Below are 18979 nucleotides of genomic sequence, written 5' to 3'. Positions count from 1 at the left end.
TAGATGGTTAGGGAAAGACCGTTTCCCCAAGAACTGGGCAGCAAATGCTCACCCTCACAGTCATGTAGCAGTTTTACAGCATAAAAGCACCCAGATGAGCCTTTCCGGCTGTCACTGAACACCGCACCTTCCAATCGATCCCCAACGACCACACCGCACCTGTGTGGATGGCGGAAACGTTTCCGGAGTCTAACTGGGTATCTGGGGGGTACGAGGGGGCTCTCGCGGGGCGCTGCAGCTTACTCGTTGTTCTCTTAGGTGACCGAGGGGCCAAATACTTGCTGGCTGGGACAGCACAGCGGGAACTATTTGGTCCACCCACAGGTATCTGAGGAAGCCCGAGATTACGTTTGCCAGGGCAGTTACAGCGTCTGATTTCAGCGGAGTCAACCCTCCGAAGATCAGACCCCATCTGTCTTCGTCATCAGCAACCGTCTTCAGAGTCAACGGCTCACGGGAAGCCGCTCGGAACTGACGGGGATGCGCAGTTCCCGCGGGGCCCGGCAATCCACTCGCCGCAGACTCTGACCTCTGAAGTGCACGTGAGAAGATGTCCCGCGTGTGCTCCCAAGGTACAGAATGTTCTTCGGAACGGACACCGTGGAGAACAAATTCACTCACCTGCTGGGCGGCCTTGTCGGCGAGCAGTGCAAATTCAACGGACAGGCCTTTCAGTGCCTGTTTCAGGGACCCCCACGTGCTACTGTGCAGAGTGGCCCAGGAGGGGAGCGGGGTCGTATCAGACCCTAAAGCACTAGGGGAAAAAGAGACGGACAAGACACTCAAGGCCTGGGAGCTGACCTGGCCGTCCGCCACGACAACCCGTGATCCAGGACGTGCGTCCGAAAGCCCGGGCCTCAGCCCCTCCCCCAGACCTCGGGACCAGTCCCGGCCAGCAACCCCCAGCGCCTGCGGGGGAGGGCGGAGTCATGCTGACAACAGCCCTCAGTGTCCTTTTCCAAGTGAAATCAACCCCTTCTCAGATCTAGTCCCGACCTCGGGAGAACGTGTGACATACATGTGACACACGTGTGACACAGTGGCACACACTCACGTATTGAGGGATCCACGTTTCCCTGCCTAAATGCCCCAGTTTTCTTCTTCCTAACATCACTGCCCATTTCCCCAACTCTCTGCTTCCCCTTTCCAAAGTGAACCAGGTCAGAACGGAAGGGATTCTGGGCAAGCACCTCTGCCTGGACGTCGGCAGGCCCCTCCCCACCTGACCGAGCCCTGCAGAGCTGGGGGCACCTGCCTCAGCTCCTTCCCGAAGATGAGGAGGTCAGCAGCATTGTCGATGGCCCTCGACGCAATCCGCTCGGCCCGGTCGCGAAGCTTGTGGAAGCTGTTGTAGATGTTTCGGATGAGCTCCCGGCTGACGGCGAACTGAGTCTGGATGTCGGCTGGGAGGAAGTCCTGACAGGGAGGAGAGAAGGCCGTGGGTTACTGGCCGTGAAGTGCCTTGGGGAAAAGACGACCGCCGGCAGGGGAAGAATGGTACCCACTGAGCAGCCAGTGAGCCCAGATGCCAGGCCACGGGGGCACTTCGCTGGGCCTCCCTTCCGGTCCAGGAAAGAAACAGCCCATCATCACCCACACACCACGGACACGAAGCAGAGTGGCCCCTAGTGTCCGCTGAAGCCGGATCAAACTGACGTCCTGCCGAAACACACCCCTGTACTAACCTTCAAGTACTAATCCTCAAGTACTAATCCTCAAGTACTAACCTTCAAGTACTAATCCTCAAGTACTAATCCTCAAGTACTAACCTTCAAGTACTAGTCCTCAAGCTCAGAGTGACAATCACAAGGTCCTAACCCTTCCCTCGAGGCAGGGCTTCCCACGGGCCCTCACTTTCCCCCAAGAATCAACTTCTCACCAGCTTTACTGTTAACTACCTGTTAATATTAACCATCGTTTACCATAACATTAACTAGATAATGCTTAGAAAACAGGCTGCTTAGGGAACGAAATGAAGGTAAGATACATGTATTTCTGTACGGAGAAGCAGTTTAACAAGAAAGGAGGGCCGCCCAGGGGTTCAGTCAGCTAAGCGTCCGACTCTTAGTTTCAGCTCAGGTCACGATCTCGCGGTCTGTGGGATCGAGCCCCGCGCCAGGCTCTGTGCTGACAGTGCAGAGCCTGCTTGAGATCCTCTCTCTCCCTCTCTCTGCCCCTCACCCAATCGCTCTGGCTCTCTCTCTCTCAAAATAAACATCAAAAAATTTAAAAAAGGAAAGGAAAAAAGCTCGCCAACAGCTACCTTAATTCTTTTTGAAAAAAAGAACAGACTAGCTAAATTTTAAAATAAACCAATGTGACAATCACTCCCCTGAAATCCGAGAAGCTAGTGACGAAGCCAGTGTCTGCCCGAATCACAAAAAGCCTCAGTCACGTCCGGGCAGGCCGCTCAGAAGTCTGGGACCTTGCCAGACGACAGCCTCTCTGAGCCTGTCTCCCCATCTGGGAAATGGGCGGCACACCCGCTGTCTGAAAGGAGAGCCGATGAGAAAACCGCGCCGCGGGCCTTCGTGTCGTCTCCAGCACGCGGGGGAGGCCCAGGGCGGTAGCTGGTACGCGGTCGCCGCCCTGGTTGGGGGGGCGAGGGTGGCGGCGGGAGCGGTACCTTGGCCCGAGGAGCCAGCTTGCAGCTCATGAACTCGTCTCCAACACACTGAGCCGACTCCTTCAACTTGTTCTGCACGTCCTGCGAAAGGAAGACAGAAACGCCACATCCTCCAGCCGCAGCAGCATCTGCCTGAGACCCGTTAAGTCAGCGAAAGGCAGGATGTAGTCCTTCCTCGAGAGAGCCAGGTTTCCACGGATCTGCTCTCACGTAAGTATCCAGAATCTCTTCCCGGACTTTTCTCCACTGACCTCCACCTTCAGGACGGCCGTCCACAGACAGGAAGGCCTGACCTAACAGCAGCTCCGGAGGGGAGACCCGTCTCCAGGAAACAGAGACTGCACGCACACGGCAGGGACGGGATCCGTGCTGCTGCCGTCGGGCTCGTCGCATCCGCTAGGTCCCACCCACGTGGGGCACGGGGACCAAGGACGAGGTCTCTTTCTCCCTGCACACAGACCCACGGGCCCCAGGCCCACGGAGCCCCGGGAGAGCTGGTGGGCAGCACACAGGGGCCAGGCCTCCGTGGCAGTCCACGTCAAGGACCCACAAAGAGCCACGGGAAACACAGGCAAAGATCCTAACATGCAGCTGTTTGTGGGTCAAGGAATTCTAGAATTTCAGAGAGGCCCTGAAGACCACCTGGCTCAATTCTCTCGTTTTACCAGAGGAAAGAGTCAAGGAGGCCATAGGGACACTCTACCTGTGTGAGAACAAGGGGTCAGAGGAGCCTCATGCCTCTAGAATGGGGGCGCCGTCCGGCTCCACGACTAGCAGCACCCTCCCCTGTCGTGAGCCGTGTATAGCTCCCACGTCCCACCACGTTCCTCTTGTGGCAATGAAGATCCCTGCTCTAAAGGAACCTGTCCACCCAGCGTTCAGAAGACCCACACTCCCAGCTCAAGGGCAGGTAGTCACAGAAACGTCCCCTGAATGACTGCTTTAGGTCCCATAAAAGAGGCAAAGGTGACAGGTACCCCCTGGCTGGCATAGAGGGAAAGCCAGCGGCCTTCTCAAGGAGGGTCTCGGTGTGTCTCATCTTCCTGCGGGGGAAGTGAGTGTGGGATCGAGCCCCTCCTAGGTCCCTGGGGAAGGGAAAGCTACCTCGTTGGAGCCCCACCCCCACCCCACCCTCTTCCTAGGCGGAGCCGGCCGCCCTGGGGACCAGGCAGTGACTTCCTCCACAACTGTGAACAAGGACGCTGCAAGACAGCAGAGGGACGCCCACAGCCGCCTGGTTTCTAACTGAAACTAACGTCCACGTGGAGACAGTCCCGGCAGCAGGTCTATGCTGCAGCTCCACTAGAAAGACTCAGCTCAGGGGACTCCTGGGGGGCTCAGTCAGGTAAGCGCCCAACTTCGGCTCAGGCCATGATCTCACGGTTCGTGAGTTGGAGCCCCGTGTTGGGCTCTGTGCTGAAGGTTCAGAGCCTGGAGCCTGCTTGGGATCCTCTGTTCCCCTCTCTCTCTGCCCCTCCCTTGTGTGCGTGCTCTCTCTCTCTCTCTCTCTCACTCAAAAATAAACATTAAAAAAATATATAACTCAACTCAGCCTTCCAGTGGTACTTAAGGTGGCTCTTTTCACTTCCCAGAAATCGCTCATCCTGATCTGGGGTCTCGAGCATTTCCGTAACCCCTCCCAAACAGAGCCTCTGCGACCGAGCCTCAGTGCCCACGGCGACCGTGCAGAGAACCCTCTACCTGGATACACAAAATCCTGCCAAGCCAAAGCCAGGGGCACCTCGTAACGTTACACCCCTGTGATCTGGGAGGAGAGCGGATGTCACTCCTGGCACCACGAGGGCAGCAGACTCCCCGAGGGCCCCCAAACGAGGAGGGCAGGAGAACAAGCACGCTTAGGAACGCCACTCACACGGGGAGCCTCGGGGCGCAAGCAGAGTGATACTCACCGGGCCACTGAAGGACAGGAAGAGCCGGAGGGCCACGTCCTCGGAGAACGGGGGGTGCCGGGCCACCAGGTTAATGAAGCGCCTCAGGGCCCTGCGCCGGGCCTCAATGAACTCGCGGTCGGCTGCAGACCGAGAGCGAGGGGTCGGCCGGCAGCCTGCGCCGCGCCCCCTACCCACCCCTCCCCGGCCGTCCGGAAACGTGCCGGGCAAAGCCCAGGTCCCTTCTGTCGTAGCCCACGGTAGCCGCCCCTCGCCGGTCCCCAGCGTGAGCGCTGGGCGCCACCGGCGGGGAACGAGGGTGTCCGCGGCACCCGCCCTAGCTGGCCCGGCCTTCCCGCGCACGTCTCGCACCGGGCGCCCCGGCCCCCGCCCGAGCCCGCTCTACCTCCCAGCACTCTCTTGGGCGGAAGGGCCGGCACCATGCGGTAGGGGAACTTCTGCAGCAGCATCTCGTGGAAAACCACGAAGTCGTTGTACCGTCTGTACACGGAGGACCTGAAGCGCTAGAAGACAAGAGGGCCCGCGCTCACGCCGGACGCCGGAAACCTCCCCGGGTCACCGCTCCCCTCCCTCCCATCCCCCGCCCCGAGACGGAGCCCGCGTGACGCGGGGCCGCATCCCCGCTCACGGGGCCTCCACGGCGAGGACGGGCGCCCTCCTCCCTCCCGGCGCCGCGCGGCTCGGGCCTCACGTCCAGCCCCCACCGCGGTCTTCACGGAGCGCTCAGCCGCGAAGCCGGCACCCACCCCACCCTCAAAGGCAGCGCTCGGGCCGGAGGCCTTCCCCACCGGGGGCCGGGGCCGTCCTCCCACACACGCCCCAACACCGGCGCGACCAGCGCGACGGCGTCCCGGGCCCAGCGGCCGACGCAGACCAGACCCCGACGAGGGGGGCGGACGGAGCGGACGTCCGACTGCAAGTCCGTCTGCCCCGTGGCTGATAAAACCGCGGGCGCCACGAGGGATCCACGCGACAGAGGCGCGACCTGGACCTACTGGAAGGGCCCACGCGACGGACGCACGAGCCGCTAGCCTGGGAAGTATACAAGCTGCCCTGGTGATAAATGATACTGCGGAGTGAGAGAGGCCGGGTGATTCCACCGACAGGACGTCCTGGAAGAGGCGGGGCTGCGAGACAGAAGACGGGGGCTGCCGGGGCTCAGGGCGGAGGGAGGAGCAGGGGGAGCACAGGGGACTCTTAGGGCGGCGAACAGCGCGAGGGACACGGGACGGTGGACACCCACAGAACGTGCACCCCCCCCAGAGGGACCCTCCCGCGAACCGTGGACTCCGGGTGAGAACAGCGTGTCAGTGTGGGGTCACCGACCGCGACAAACCCACCATCTGGGGGACGCCGAGAACGGGGGAGTCCGGGGGGGGAGCGGGGAATTACGGGAAATCTCTGTCCATTCAGCTCAACGTTGCGGTGAATCTAAAACTACCCCCTAAAAATAAAGTCTACAAAAAAATTAAACATGCTACATGAAGAAAAACACAAAGTCAGTTGTGCCACGTGCTGGGGACTGCATGTGTCGTGCCCCCTCTGGATCTGCCCCAGCCTCTGGCGAGCGGGATGCAGGACAAAACGCGTGGCCCCTCGGCCTGAACACCTGCAGGCTGATCCCTCCGCCCGGCAGGGCTGCCTCCTTACGAGACGACACACGTGCTCAAGGAATTACGTTACTGAGCCGGAAAAGGGCCAGAAGCCCAACCTCACGCCCCTCTGATGCGTCGTCACCTGGTGGGAACGGCACCCACGGGCATGGGAGAACTAAGTTTACTCACAGGCCTCGGTGACCGCAGCTTGGAAACACCATGAAACAAAAACCCTGTGATTCCTGGGGCGCCCGGGTGGCTCAGTTGGTTCAGCGTTCGACTTTGGCTCAGGTCATGATCTCTCGGTTCACGGGCTGGAGCCCCACATTGGGCTCTGTGCTGATAGCACAGAGCCTGGAGACTGCTTTAGATCCTCTGTCCCCCTCTCCCTCTGCCCCTCCCCTGCTCTCTCTCAAAAATAAATGAAAACATTAAAAAAAAAAAAAAAATACAGCGGCACCTGGGTGGCTCAGTCAGTTAAGTGTCCATCTTGATTTCGACTCTGGTTAAGATCTCACATTTCATGAGTTCGAGCACTCTGCACTGACTGCAGAGCCTCCCTGGGATTCTCTCTCTCTCCTCTCTCTCTGCCCCTCCCCTGCTCACTCCTTCTCTCTCAAAAATAAATAAAAACATTTAAAAAAAAAAAAAACCACCCTGTGATTCTGGATTCCCATGGCACATACACATGGCCGTTCGATTCAGAAAACTCACTTCCTCCCTGGATGACGACTGAAGCCTGACAGTGGCGGGGCCCCACCACCAGGGCGGCCCTCTCGCCGGTGGGGCCCTGCTCTACCTGTCCCTGCACATCCCCCACTGACACAGAGGGGCTGCACAAGACCCAGGGATGCTGTCGGCTTGTCAATGACTTACTCCTCAGTTTGTGAAGAATAAATCCCTCCCCCCCCCCCCCATGTTTATCCTAACAGCACTGGGATATAGAAAGAGAACAGACACACACACACCCGCCCCCAGTATTTATTCTAATGGCACCGGGATTTAGAAAAAGGACAGAAGGACAGGGATATCAGTCCATGCAGACTCACAGCCCTGGTGCCAGACGCCTCGTGAAGTCCGATATCGGCGGGCAGGATAACAGGGCAGACGGCGTCCTCAGTGGGGATGAGGCGGACACACCAGTCCTGCCCTCCAAACTGGATTCGCCGCCGGAAGCCCCCACTCTATCCTCAGGATTTCCCAGTTACTACAAAACCACTCCCAGGCCGGCGTGTGCCCGCACCTTGTGCTCAGAAGACGAGTGGGCTCCTACGAAGCAGCATCCCAGACGCAGGGAAGAAGGGAGCGGGCTGGGCTAGGGGTGTGGCTGAGCCAGAACAGGACCCAGGGACACGCACACGCAGGCTCTGAAGACGTCTGTTGGCACCCTGGCTCTGAGCGTCGCGTTTTGGGTCTCACCTTTAAGCCCAGCGCAGACTCTCTGCGGTCCTTCTCCACCTCGTACCCGTGCCCTAACGTGTCCCCGCCCCTCCCCACCTCCTCCCAACACACACACACGCGTGCACGCGCACACACACACGCACACACGCGCTCTGCCCCTTACCTGGCTGGAAACCTCGTATTCCACATGCTTTAGGAAGAGGCCCTTCTTCTCGGGAATGAGCTCCACCTGCACGGTGTCCCTGGCCAGCAACTCCTGCAGGGTGTACGAAAGCAGCAGCGGGTTCCCCTGCGGCATCTGCATTCGACTGGGGTGTGGGTCCCTCCGCTCGCTGACCTGGGGCGCTGGCAAGTCTGCAGGGGACAAGGCGACCGGCCAGTAAAAACGGCTGCTCGGAAGCAGAGGCTGCCACGGCGGGCCTGCCCCCGCCGCGTGCTAGCTTCGCACGTGGACCGTGGCCACATCACCCCCGTTCATTCAGGCCGCGGAGCTTGTGCTCCGAAAAGTCCCCACGCCGTGAGGCGTCCACCCGCTCGTGAATCAGCAAACACACCCCGCTTTCCAGGACCAGTCAGATCTAGTTTTCAACCTGGGAATAGAAGGAAGTGAACTATTCACAAGTTACGTGCAAAAGAGCCCTCCTTTTCTCTAGAGTCGAAAAGGAGGTTCAAACTAAGGAAAGAGCCGTAGAATTTCTCTCTCCCACTGTTTCCACAGTGAACACACATGACTTCACGTGGCAAAGCAATGATTCCAATTCCATGTAGGTAAAAACCCACATCTTGCTTAGAGCCACGGTTCCTGATCACACAAGTCACAGAATTAGGCCCTCAAGCCTCAGCTTCCTTACACATCACTCACAAGGCAGCAAAACACAGGTCCGAGAGATTCCAGGCTAAAAAACACGGACGTCACAGGAAAAAGTCAGTTTGGCTTTCAGTATAGAGTTTGAAAGAAAAAGAGTTCTTTTCGGTTAAAAACTATAATAGGGGCTCCTGGGAGGCTCGGTTGGTGGAGCGTCCGACTCAGTTTCGGCTCAGGTTATGATCCCAGGGTCATGGGATCAAGCCCTACCGCGGGCTCTGTGCTGAGTGTGGAGTCTGCTTGAGATTCTCTCTCCCTCTCTCTGCCCTCCCCTGCCCAAGCAAACATGCTCTCGTGCTCTCTCAAGACAAACGTTAAAATGTATATATACGTACATACGCTACATACATAATAAAGGTATCCCATAGTGCGAGAGGGGGTCGGAGTCTGATCAACATTGCTATTGCTATAAGTAACCACAACAAAGTGTACACTTTTTCTTTTTCAAAATTTTCTACAACGTGGTTATATCGCTTTTTTATGATTTACTTCTTAAAATAACACTTTAAGATTCTGGTTTACATTCTAAACAGAATTAATGGCCAGATTACTTTCATCTCTGAAATTACTCAGCATTTTAGAATTGAAAACGTAGCTGCTTTTAATTGACCTTAAAGCTTAAGAAAAAAAATAAACTAAGGCCTTAATGCTTACTTGGGAACCCCAAGGGCCTCATAAAAAGTCCACACGAAAACTAAATATTATGTGCTCTACAAGCGGTAAGCTCCCAAGTGAGAGCACATATCCTAGGGTCAAAACAATCCACCAGGGCGCAAGAAGAAAATATTAATAATTCTATTTGCATTTTGTTCCCTTCTTTTCAAACTTATATTCTTGTGATATCATAACACATGTAACATAATATTAGAGTAGTGCGTGCATGTAACTTACTAAAATATGTGTGTATAGATGTGTGCATATATTTGCATGCGTATTACATGTGCAAATGTGTATGTGTGTGTACAAGTGGGTGAATGTATGTACACGAGTATATGTGTATACAAGTGTGTGTGTACATGTGTATAAATGTGTGTGCAAGTCTGTCTGTGTATATACCTGAGTGTGTGCGTGTAAGAGTATATATGTACGTGGGTATGTATATGTGTGTGAACTTGAGTGTGTGTGAGTTTATGTGTATATGGGGGGGTACATACACATGTGTGTATGTGTGTATACAGTACTGTGTATATGTGTACATGGGTATGTATGTGTATCAATGCACATGGGCCTGAGTGTGTATGTGTAGATGGGGGAATGTACATGTGTTCGAGTGTATGTGCAAGTGTCTGTATATAAGCATGCGAGTGTGTGTGTGTACATGGGTGTGTACGTATGTGTACATTAGTGTGTATGAGTATATACGTACATGAGTCTGTATGTGTATCAATGCACATGTACATGAGTGTGTATGTGTATATACAGGGGTGTACATGTGTACAGGTGTGTATTTGCAAGTGTGTATAAAAGTGTGAGTAGTGAGCGCGTGCACGACCATATACATACATGGTGTGTGTATACTGCACGAATGTGTGTACATATGTATATATGTGTATGAGGTATGTGTACATCAAGAGTCCCCAATATCTTAATGGCCAAAATGTGGAGACCACAGCTTCAGACGGTACCTGTTCTCCCCTCCTAAAACCCAGCCCCTTTCCATGTGAAACTATTTTGGTGGCCTTAGAACTGCGCTGACCCAGTCTCCAGGGACCACACACACCCTGGGTCAACGAGACAGCACGTGTGTCTCAAGTACTCACTCAAGTGAGTGACGAACAACACAGAGACACTGGGCTCAGCAGTACCCATTCAGCTCGTGGCTACCAAGTGTTCCCACTGCCGGGCACAATCTATGAGGATCCAAACTCCAGGGCGAACTGGAATACACCGTGACTTAACTTTAATAGCACCCAGGTAATGAGCCAGGGGGCCCAGACACAGCACCAGGACACGAACTCGGGGGGCACAGACGCCCTCAGCTTTGCTCTGGATGCATGCTGGCGGTGGGGGAGCCTGGCACTTAGAAGGGCACTGAAGGAAAGCCGGCTGAATGACTATTTACTGATATTTACTACACTTTCACGAGTGAAAGGTAGCATGTCTGGGGGGAAAACAAAGTCTTAGGTAACTAGAGCACAGAATATGTGGAAAAACAGGAAATAATCAAGTTAAAAGGTAATGGAGAAAGAACATTTTTATCAGAGAAAAGATTTGCAAATCACGTATCTGAGAAGGTACTGGTATCTGAAATATACAAAGAACTCTTACAACGCACTAGAAAAAAAAAGAGAGAGACAGAGAAATAACCCAATTTTAAAATGGGCAAAGCATTTGCATACACATCCCTCCAAAGATATACCAGTGGCCAGTAAGCACATAAAAAGATTCTCAACACCATTAACCGGCACGGAAATGCAAATCACAGCCACAGTGAGATACCACCCACTGTGACGGCTCTAATTAAAAAAAAAAAAAAAAAGACCAGTGAGCACTGGCAAGGGTGCAGAAAAGTCTCGCTCATGCTGGCAGAGGCTTACGCGAGGCAAAAACAGTCGGCCGCTTCCTCGGTGTCACAGGCGAAGCCGCTATATGACCCAGCAGCTCCCCTCCTGGAAATACACCCAAGCCACATGAAAACGTGTGCCCACACAGAGACCTGGAGACAAATGCCCACAGCAGCACCAGGTGTGAGAGCCACGGAGTGGAGAACCCCAAGCGCCCATCAACAGTGAGGGGATAAACAAAAGTGCTTCATCCATACAACAGACTCCTTCCGCCGTGGAAAGGAATGAAGGACAGGTTCACACTACAAGATGGGTAAACCTTGAAAACCTCAGGGGAAGTGAACTAATCCATGCAGGGGGTGAGTCCATCCACAGGAAATCTCCAGAAGAGGCAAACCTACAGAAACAAAGCAAACGGATGCCTGCCTGGAGCCGGGGGCAGGGGGGGCAACGCCTGGAGAAATGAGCAGTGACCGATGGAAAATAGGGGGTTTCTCGGGGAGACGATAAAACGCTCCAGAGGTGATCGTGGCGATGGGTGCACGACCCCGTGAACACACCAACGACACTGTATTGTACACTTTAAATGAGTGAATTGAATGGCAGGTAATGACAATTCTACACGCCTTAAATATAAAAGGCAACATCAGTAAATGGAAGAGTCCTCTCTTCTACAGAAGCAAAAATGGTCAGAACCAGCTCTTTGAGGACACTGGGAATTGAAGGTCTGTGGCAATCCCGGGCACATTTATTGATGCAATAATTAGCGAAATTGAGGTTATACTGGAGGAGGGAGGCCCCTCCTCCAGTATGGCTGCAGTTGTCATAAGAAAAGGGAAGACTTGGGGCGCCTGGGTGGCTCAGTCGGTTAAGCGTCCGACTTCGGCTCAGGTCACGATCTCGCGGTATGTGAGTTCGAGCCCCGCATCCGGCTCTGTGCTGACTGCTCAGAGCCTGGAGCCTGTTTCGGATTCTGTGTCTCCCTCTCTCTCTGACCCTCCCCCGTTCATGCTCTGTCTCTCTCTGTCTCAAAAATAAATAAATGTTAAAAAAAAAAAAAGAAAAGGGAAGACCACACAAAGACCCAGAGGCACCCGACACGCGGGGGTGGGCACATGGCAACGGAGGCAGAGACCGAAGGGACACGGCCACAGACCAAGAACACCTTGGCAGCCTCAACCACATGCTGGGAGAGGCAGGAAGGACCCTCCCCTACAGGGTTCAGAGGGAGTGCAGCCCTGCCCATGCCTGGATCTCAGACGTGGGGCCTCCAGGGCTGGGAGACAACACGTTCCTGTTGTTTCAAGCCACCCCATGTGTGCTGCTTTGTTAGAGCAGCCACACACAACTCACACGAGAAACTTCACAGAATTCGTTCTGAGAGGTCATTAAATAAATCTACAATGGTCGGCAGCAACACCTTGGGGAAGGAGGAAAATGTGATTTCCCCAGAGCTGTCACGTTATATTATTTAAACTGTCAGGTTCACAACTGAAGTTTACAGTAAAAGACACGCAAAGAAGTAAGACAGTACAGCCAAACACAGGGAAAAACCACCACCAGAAACTGTCCGAGAAAGGCCAGGCATTGAACTCATTCGACAGAACTGAAGGAGGGGCGCCTGGGTGGCTCAGTCGGTTGAGCGTCCGACTTCAGGAGAGCCTGGATCCTGCTTCAGATTCTGTGTCTCCCTCTCTCTCTGCCCCTCCCCTGCTCATGCTCTGTCTCTCAAAAATAAATAAAAACATTAAAAATAATAATAAAATAAAGAACTAATGCAAAGGAGGAGAGCAGTCCCAGCAATAGAAAATGTGGATAAACAGACCAAAGTTGTACAAGAGGAGCGGGAAAAGATTCTGGAGTCAAGAAGCTCAATAAACAAAATGGAAAACTCACAAGCAAGGTTTAACAGCAGATCTGAGTGGGCAGAGGGAAGAATCAGCAAACCTGAAGGCAGGTCAACTGAGACTGTCCGGTGTGGAGGACAGAAAGAAAACAGAATGAAGAAGAACGAACAGCCCCTCAGCAACCTGTACCAACATCACCGACTGCACCAACAACAAAACCGACTGTACCAACACCACCGACTGTACCATCATCATCAACATGAGCGGCCCAGGAGAGAGGATCAGGAAGAATAGGTGAATGAACTGCCAAATTTTTCCCAAATTTGATTTTTAAAATCCAGGAACCCAAAAAAACCCACCCAAGATAAAGTCAGGGAGATTCACAACTAGACAGGTCACAACAGCATGGTTCAAACTGCACCATTCTGTGTCCAGAGACCAAGAGAAACTCTTGAAAGCACCAGGAGATCAGCAACCGGGCAAGATGAACAGCTCACTTCTCAGAAGCCACGGAGGCCGCAAGGCAGTGCGATGGCACACGCAAGGTGCCGGAAAACAGAAGAGTCAACTGAGAATTCTACAACCAGCAAAACTATCCTTGCAAACTGAAGGAGAAAATAAGACACCCCAGATGAGTAAAAGCAGCCAATTCACTTCTGCACTACCAGTCGTGTTGTTTCTTCTGAGAGACAAATCCACGTGTGGAAAGAAAGAATGCCAGTAAAGGTAACTGCACTGGTAAATATGAAAGGCAGTAGAAACTTATCCGTAAGTTTTTCTGGGTGACTTAAAAGACAACGTATGAGGCAGTCATCGTAAATCTGTTCTGAGGAGCATACAGTTTATATGCAAACTATCTGCACAGCTGATAACAGAATGGGGAGAGGAAGGGAGCTGTAAGGGAGCAAGATTTCTACACGCCACTGAAATTAAACTTGTACTAATCCAAGCAGGATTGTTACACATTAACATGTTGACGTGTACTCCCAGGGCGATCACTAAGAAAATAACAGGAATAATATAGTAACCGAAACAATGGAATTTAAACCGTACACTAGAAAATACCTATTTGATGTAAAACAAGGTAATAACGGAAGAACAGAGGAAAGATAAAAGTAATGCGGGAAAGAAAATTTGGGAAGCACCAAGCTTGTACTGATTTTGGGAAGCACCAAGCATGTACTGATTTTGTTCTCTTCCTGATGGGTCAAGTAACCTAATCTAAGACATATTAGCTCAGTAATGATTACCAAAGGATCACAGGCTGCTGAAGAACCTGAACTCTGACCACAAGAAAATCTAAAAGTCAGAACCCAGGGGCGCCTGGGGGCTCAGTCAGTTGAGTGTCCAACTCTTGATTTCAGCTCAGGTCATGATCCCAGGGTTGTGGGATCAAGCCCTGCATCAGGCTCCAAGCTGAATTTGGAGGTTGCTTGACATTCTGTCTCTCTTTCTCCCCCACTCATGCTCGCACTCTTTGAAAGAAATGTATACGTATATGTGTGTGTGTGTGTGTGTGTGTGTATATATATATATATATATATATATATATATTTAAAAGTCAGAACCCAAAAGGTACATTTTATTGTTACTTTTGTTAACGGGGTCACCATGTTGTCCAAGCTGCTATTTTCTTTTTTATATATATTTTATTTATTCTGAATGAAAAAGAGTGACCAGAGGAAGGGCAGAGAGAGAGGGAGAGAGAGGGTGGAGGGGGAGACAGAATCCCAAACAGGCTCCATGCTGTCAGCACAGAGCCCGATGGCAGGACTCAAACTCACGAACTGTGAGATCACGACCGGAGCCCGAAACCAAGAGCTGGACACTTAACCAACTAAGCCACCCAGGTGCCCCCTCTCGTCGAAATTTCAAAAAAAAAAAAAAAAATTTTAATGTTTATTTATTTTTGAGAGAGCGAGCAAGCACAAGCAGGGGAGGGGCAAAGAGGGAGGGAGACACAGAATCCGAAGCAGGATCCAGGCTCTGAGCTGTCAGCACAGAGCACGACGTGGGGCTCGAACCCACGAGCCGTGAGATCATGACCTGAGCCGAAGTCAGACGCTTAACCGACCGAGCCACTCAGGTGGTCCTGGAGAAGTTTCAATCTCAAGAAAGCTATGATTCCAAGTATCAGTTTCCTAAACTGGGACATGTCTTTTGAAATGTTTAAGAAGGAAAACAGATCATTCCAGATCAGCTAACCTGTCATGCAACAGACCACACACTGTGGAAAGGGCAGAAATTCAGGGAGAAAGGGTCTGGTTTTCTGTGGGAGTAAATGTCAAGTTCACTGACAGGACTTAATACCCTTATCAGATGGAAAACGAAGTGCACACCCACCCACCCCGCCCCAACAGGTAACAGTTTCCGAGAGAGGCAGCGAGGCCCCATACTGAAAGGCTCCGGACAAAGGATGGGTTTTGACCTCAGACGGGTGTGTGCTGACACCCAGTGTCTCATTTCCTAGCAGTGTGTGCCCGGCAAGCGACCCCCTCCGAGCTTACCACCAGTAAAACGCAGGGGTAAGACTGCCTGCCCAGGGCCAGGCCCTCGTCGGCAACAAACCCTCAGAGGCCTCTCTAGCGGTGCTCCCTCCCTGCTCCAACCCTTCTGACACAACTGCTCAACCACAGGGTTTGGACTCAACCCAGAACCCAGTTCAAAGCCTTGCCTTGAAATGCCACTCACGGTCCGAGAGAAGCTGGAAGGAAGCGGCTCTCACACCCGGAGGCTCAGCGCCTCGGGCTGATTCCACACTGCCCCAGCGGCCCTTGTGGGAAATGAGACACCAGAGCTCAAAGTAACTACCTGCTAGAAATCAGTGAGTAAGCCCCTGCCTCCCTTCGGGATTACCGTGCTCCACTCCGAACCACTTTCGTGCATCCGTGGACTAAAAGGTAGAACCAACTGCCCGTAGCAATAGGTGTTCGGGGCCGTGATCCAGGCTGGCCCGCGGAGCGAGGCCCCACGGGTGGCAGGGATGAGGCCCAGTCTCCACCCCGGGGGACACCTCGCTACCCGACAGAGATGTGCTGGCTCCAGGTGACTGTAAGACAGCCTGGCAGGTGTTGAAGGAACAGGCACTGATGGGGAGTGGCGTCACTCCCAAGCCAGCCACCGGCGCGCCGCGGGACCCCCGGCGTGGGCCTCTGCCGCTCTGCAGCGCACACAGGGAAACGGTCAGTGAGCAGCATTCAACGTGTCCGGCTCCGAAATTCTGGGATTCTCCAAGCCAGCTATCCACAAACGAAAAGCAATGAAACGTCACACAAAGCCCACTGTCCTTCCCCCCGTATTTCCATCAGAGCCTCTGGGCAGCAGTCCTGCCACGGGCACGCCCCCAGAGAGGTCCAGCCCCTCTGTGTCCGGACAGCCCCCAGCAGCAGGGGCCCTTCCTCACTCGCCACAGGCCGAAGCTTCGGGAAACCAACAAGAGTTGCCCGATGAGCATGCGGTCACGCACACCCTCACTTCATGAAAGCAAGCCCCGGCAAATGCTGACCAACGCAGAAGTCACAGACCAGGGGACCCCGCACACACACAGGAGGCGGCACCCAGCCCGGCCAGCCGCCCCGCCGTGGAGGGACAGCACCAAGCACCCGCAGATACCCAACTATGCCCCAGCTCGGCCCTCCCCGGGGTCTCACTGCTTGCAGAGAGCCCCGGGGGGTAAAGGGCTTTCTCGACCGGGGCAGGTCACGTGTCCTCCAAAGGCAGCCAGGGAGGAAGCTTCCTGCCGTCCGAATTTAGCAGCACGGTGGGCGGGAAGGTGTGTTCTGATGGCCTCCAAGTTCACCGTTCTACCACCACGCGGATCTGTCCCTACTGCCGTCCTCGGCTGCTGGCTCACCAGCACGTGGGACGGGGACCGGCGAGAGACGGCACATGCATCAGGGTCCGCTGCTGGGCTTGACCAGACACTGAGGGGTACAATGGCTAGTATCCAAAGTCAGGAAGTAAGTGTGGGCAAGGACGCGGAGGGACCGGACGCCCTGGACACGGCAGGCGGAGACGGACAGTGCCCTGCTGAGGAAAAAGGCGGGGCAGGTCCTCACGAAACAGAAGCACACGTGACCAGCGATCCCGCTTCCGGTCTATCCCCAGAAGAACCGGAAGCAGGGCCCGAAGAGACACCCGCTCGCCCACGTTCGCGGCGGCAGGATTCCCGGCGGCGGAGAGGTGGAAGCGACCCACGCGTCCACCGACCGACGACCACAGCGTGGTCCGGCCACACGATGGACTATCACTCAGCCTTAACAAGCAAGGAAATCCTGGCACCGGCCGCCACGTGCATGAACAAGGAGGGCGGGAGGCTGAGTGACACAAACCACACACGGGAGGACGCGCACTGGGACCCACTCCCACGAGGCCCCGGGGTCGTCAGACTCACGGACACGGGAGGACACGCACTGGGACCCACTCCCATGAGGTCCCGGGGTCGTCGTCAGACTCACGGACATGGGAGGACACGCACTGGGACCCACTCCCACGAGGCCCCGGGGTCGTCAGACTCACGGACACAGGAGGACACGCACTGGGACCCACTCCCACGAGGTCCCGGGGTCGTCGTCAGACTCACGGACATGGGAGGACACGCACTGAGACCCACTCCCACGAGGTCCTGGGGTCATCAGACTCACGGACACGGGAGGACACGCACTGGGACCCACTCCCATGAGGTCCCGGGGTCGTCGTCAGACTCACGGACACGGGAGGACACGCACTGGGACCCACTCCCACGAGGTCCCGGGTCGTCAGACTCACAGACACGGGAGGATGTGCACTGGGACCCACTCCCACGAGGTCCCTGGGTCGTCAGACTGAAGGGGACAGAAAGTACGTGATGGTATCAGGAGCTGGGGGAGGGGGAGGGAGGTCAGTACTGATTGGGGTTCAATTTGGGAAGATGAGAAAGTTCTGGAGAGGGACAGTGGGGATGGCTGCGCAATAATGTGAATGTTCTTAATGCCACAGAACTGCACACCTGAAAATGGTTAACATTTTATGCCACGTATGTTGTACAATTAAAGAAACACACTCGGGGGTGGCTGGGTGGCTCAGTCGGTTAAGCATGTGACTTCGGCTCACGGTTCGTGAGTTCGAGCCCCACATCAGGTTCTGCGCTGACAGCTCGGAGCCTGGAGCCTGCTTCCCATTCTGTGTCTCCCTCTCTCTCTGCCCCTCCCCCACTCATGCTCTCTCTCTCGCTGTCTGCAAAAATAAACATTTACAAAAAAAATTCAAAAAAGAAAGAAAGAAACACACTAGGATCACTGGGTTGAACCCCCAGAGTCTAGGGTAGGGCCTGAGAACCTAAGTTTCCAACAAGCGTCCAGAGGCCCCAGTTTGAGAACCGCTGTCGTAGGACGAGCGGAAGAAGGACCTCAGGGCCTCGCCTAGACCCACGGCCCAGACCGGACACAGACCAGGCGTTCGTATGTGCTGCCACCTTGTTCTGCTCACTCATCAGAGACAGCAGCGTTCCAAGTGACAGCTCTTCCTCCAAAGTTACAGGGAACGGACCCAGCAGGAGTCCTCGATTTTCAGCAGCGACACTCCTCCTCAGGCTCACCCTCAAAAACTGCCCTAAGCTACTGTGTTCTTCTGAAATTCGGCTGCTCTCAGGAAACAGAAGCGACAGTGTCCGGGTCCTCATGGTGGCCATGGCCTCACGACAGAGAGCTCGGCGGCCGGTGGCCAGGGAACACCAGGGACACCCGCGTGTGCAGCACACAGTCCTTCAAGAACGAGCCCTAACTCGAGCCCGAACACACAGAGGCTGTCACAGCCTCGGTTTCGCTACCCTTCGGACGCAGTTTTCTTTCAAGAACATTTCACGTGCCATTACGCTATCTTATTTGAAACGTTTATTTATCTCGAGGGAGGGAGAGAGCCAGCACAGGAGAGAGGGGCAGAGAGAGAGACAGAGAGAGAGAATCCGAAGCAGGCTCTGAGCCGTCAGCACAGAGCCCGAGACGGGGCTTGAACTCACAAACCGTGAGATCACGACCTGAGCCGAAACCAAGAGTCAGACACTCAACCAACTGAGCCGCCCAGGCTTTTAAATACAGAAAGCCCCCCACCCCTACCATCTGTACACATCCGTGTTCACTTTGCACGTGCTCTCCGCGTGCACAGGGATCAACAGACACACAGGCAGTTTCTGAAATACAAAGTGTGTTTCCATGTGTGTACGTGACGTTTCTTTCAAATTTTCTGTAAACGCAA

The 18979-nt window shown here is 54.4% G+C and overlaps 2 protein-coding genes across 5 annotated transcripts in view; both read right to left on the bottom strand.

Annotated features, from left to right (window-relative positions):
• Nucleotides 1–18979, bottom strand: part of MRM2 (mitochondrial rRNA methyltransferase 2) — a 289956-nt gene that overhangs the window by 23959 nt on the left and 247018 nt on the right. The window lies entirely within an intron of this gene.
• SNX8 (sorting nexin 8) overlaps nucleotides 1–18979 on the bottom strand; it is a 48286-nt gene that overhangs the window by 5818 nt on the left and 23489 nt on the right. For 3 of the 4 annotated variants that reach the window (XM_019422459.2, XM_019422461.2, XM_019422460.2), the window contains 6 exons: nucleotides 7696–7886; nucleotides 4922–5039; nucleotides 4537–4658; nucleotides 2627–2707; nucleotides 1256–1416; nucleotides 622–754 (listed from right to left, as the gene is read on the bottom strand). In XM_019422459.2, coding sequence (XP_019278004.1) covers nucleotides 622–754; nucleotides 1256–1416; nucleotides 2627–2707; nucleotides 4537–4658; nucleotides 4922–5039; nucleotides 7696–7886 — 806 coding nt within the window. Of the gene's footprint in view, nucleotides 1–621; nucleotides 755–1255; nucleotides 1417–2626; nucleotides 2708–4536; nucleotides 4659–4921; nucleotides 5040–7695; nucleotides 7887–8158; nucleotides 8277–18979 lie in introns of those variants that run through there. The other variant, XM_019422462.2, reaches the window with a different exon arrangement.

Source organism: Panthera pardus, unplaced genomic scaffold (genome assembly GCF_024362965.1).
Source record: "Panthera pardus isolate Hobbes unplaced genomic scaffold, ASM2436296v1 HiC_scaffold_4, whole genome shotgun sequence".
Taxonomy (NCBI): domain Eukaryota; kingdom Metazoa; phylum Chordata; class Mammalia; order Carnivora; family Felidae; genus Panthera; species Panthera pardus.
The sequence above is the reverse complement of the archived record's forward strand: the minus strand, read 5'-3'. Positions and strand labels throughout refer to the sequence as shown.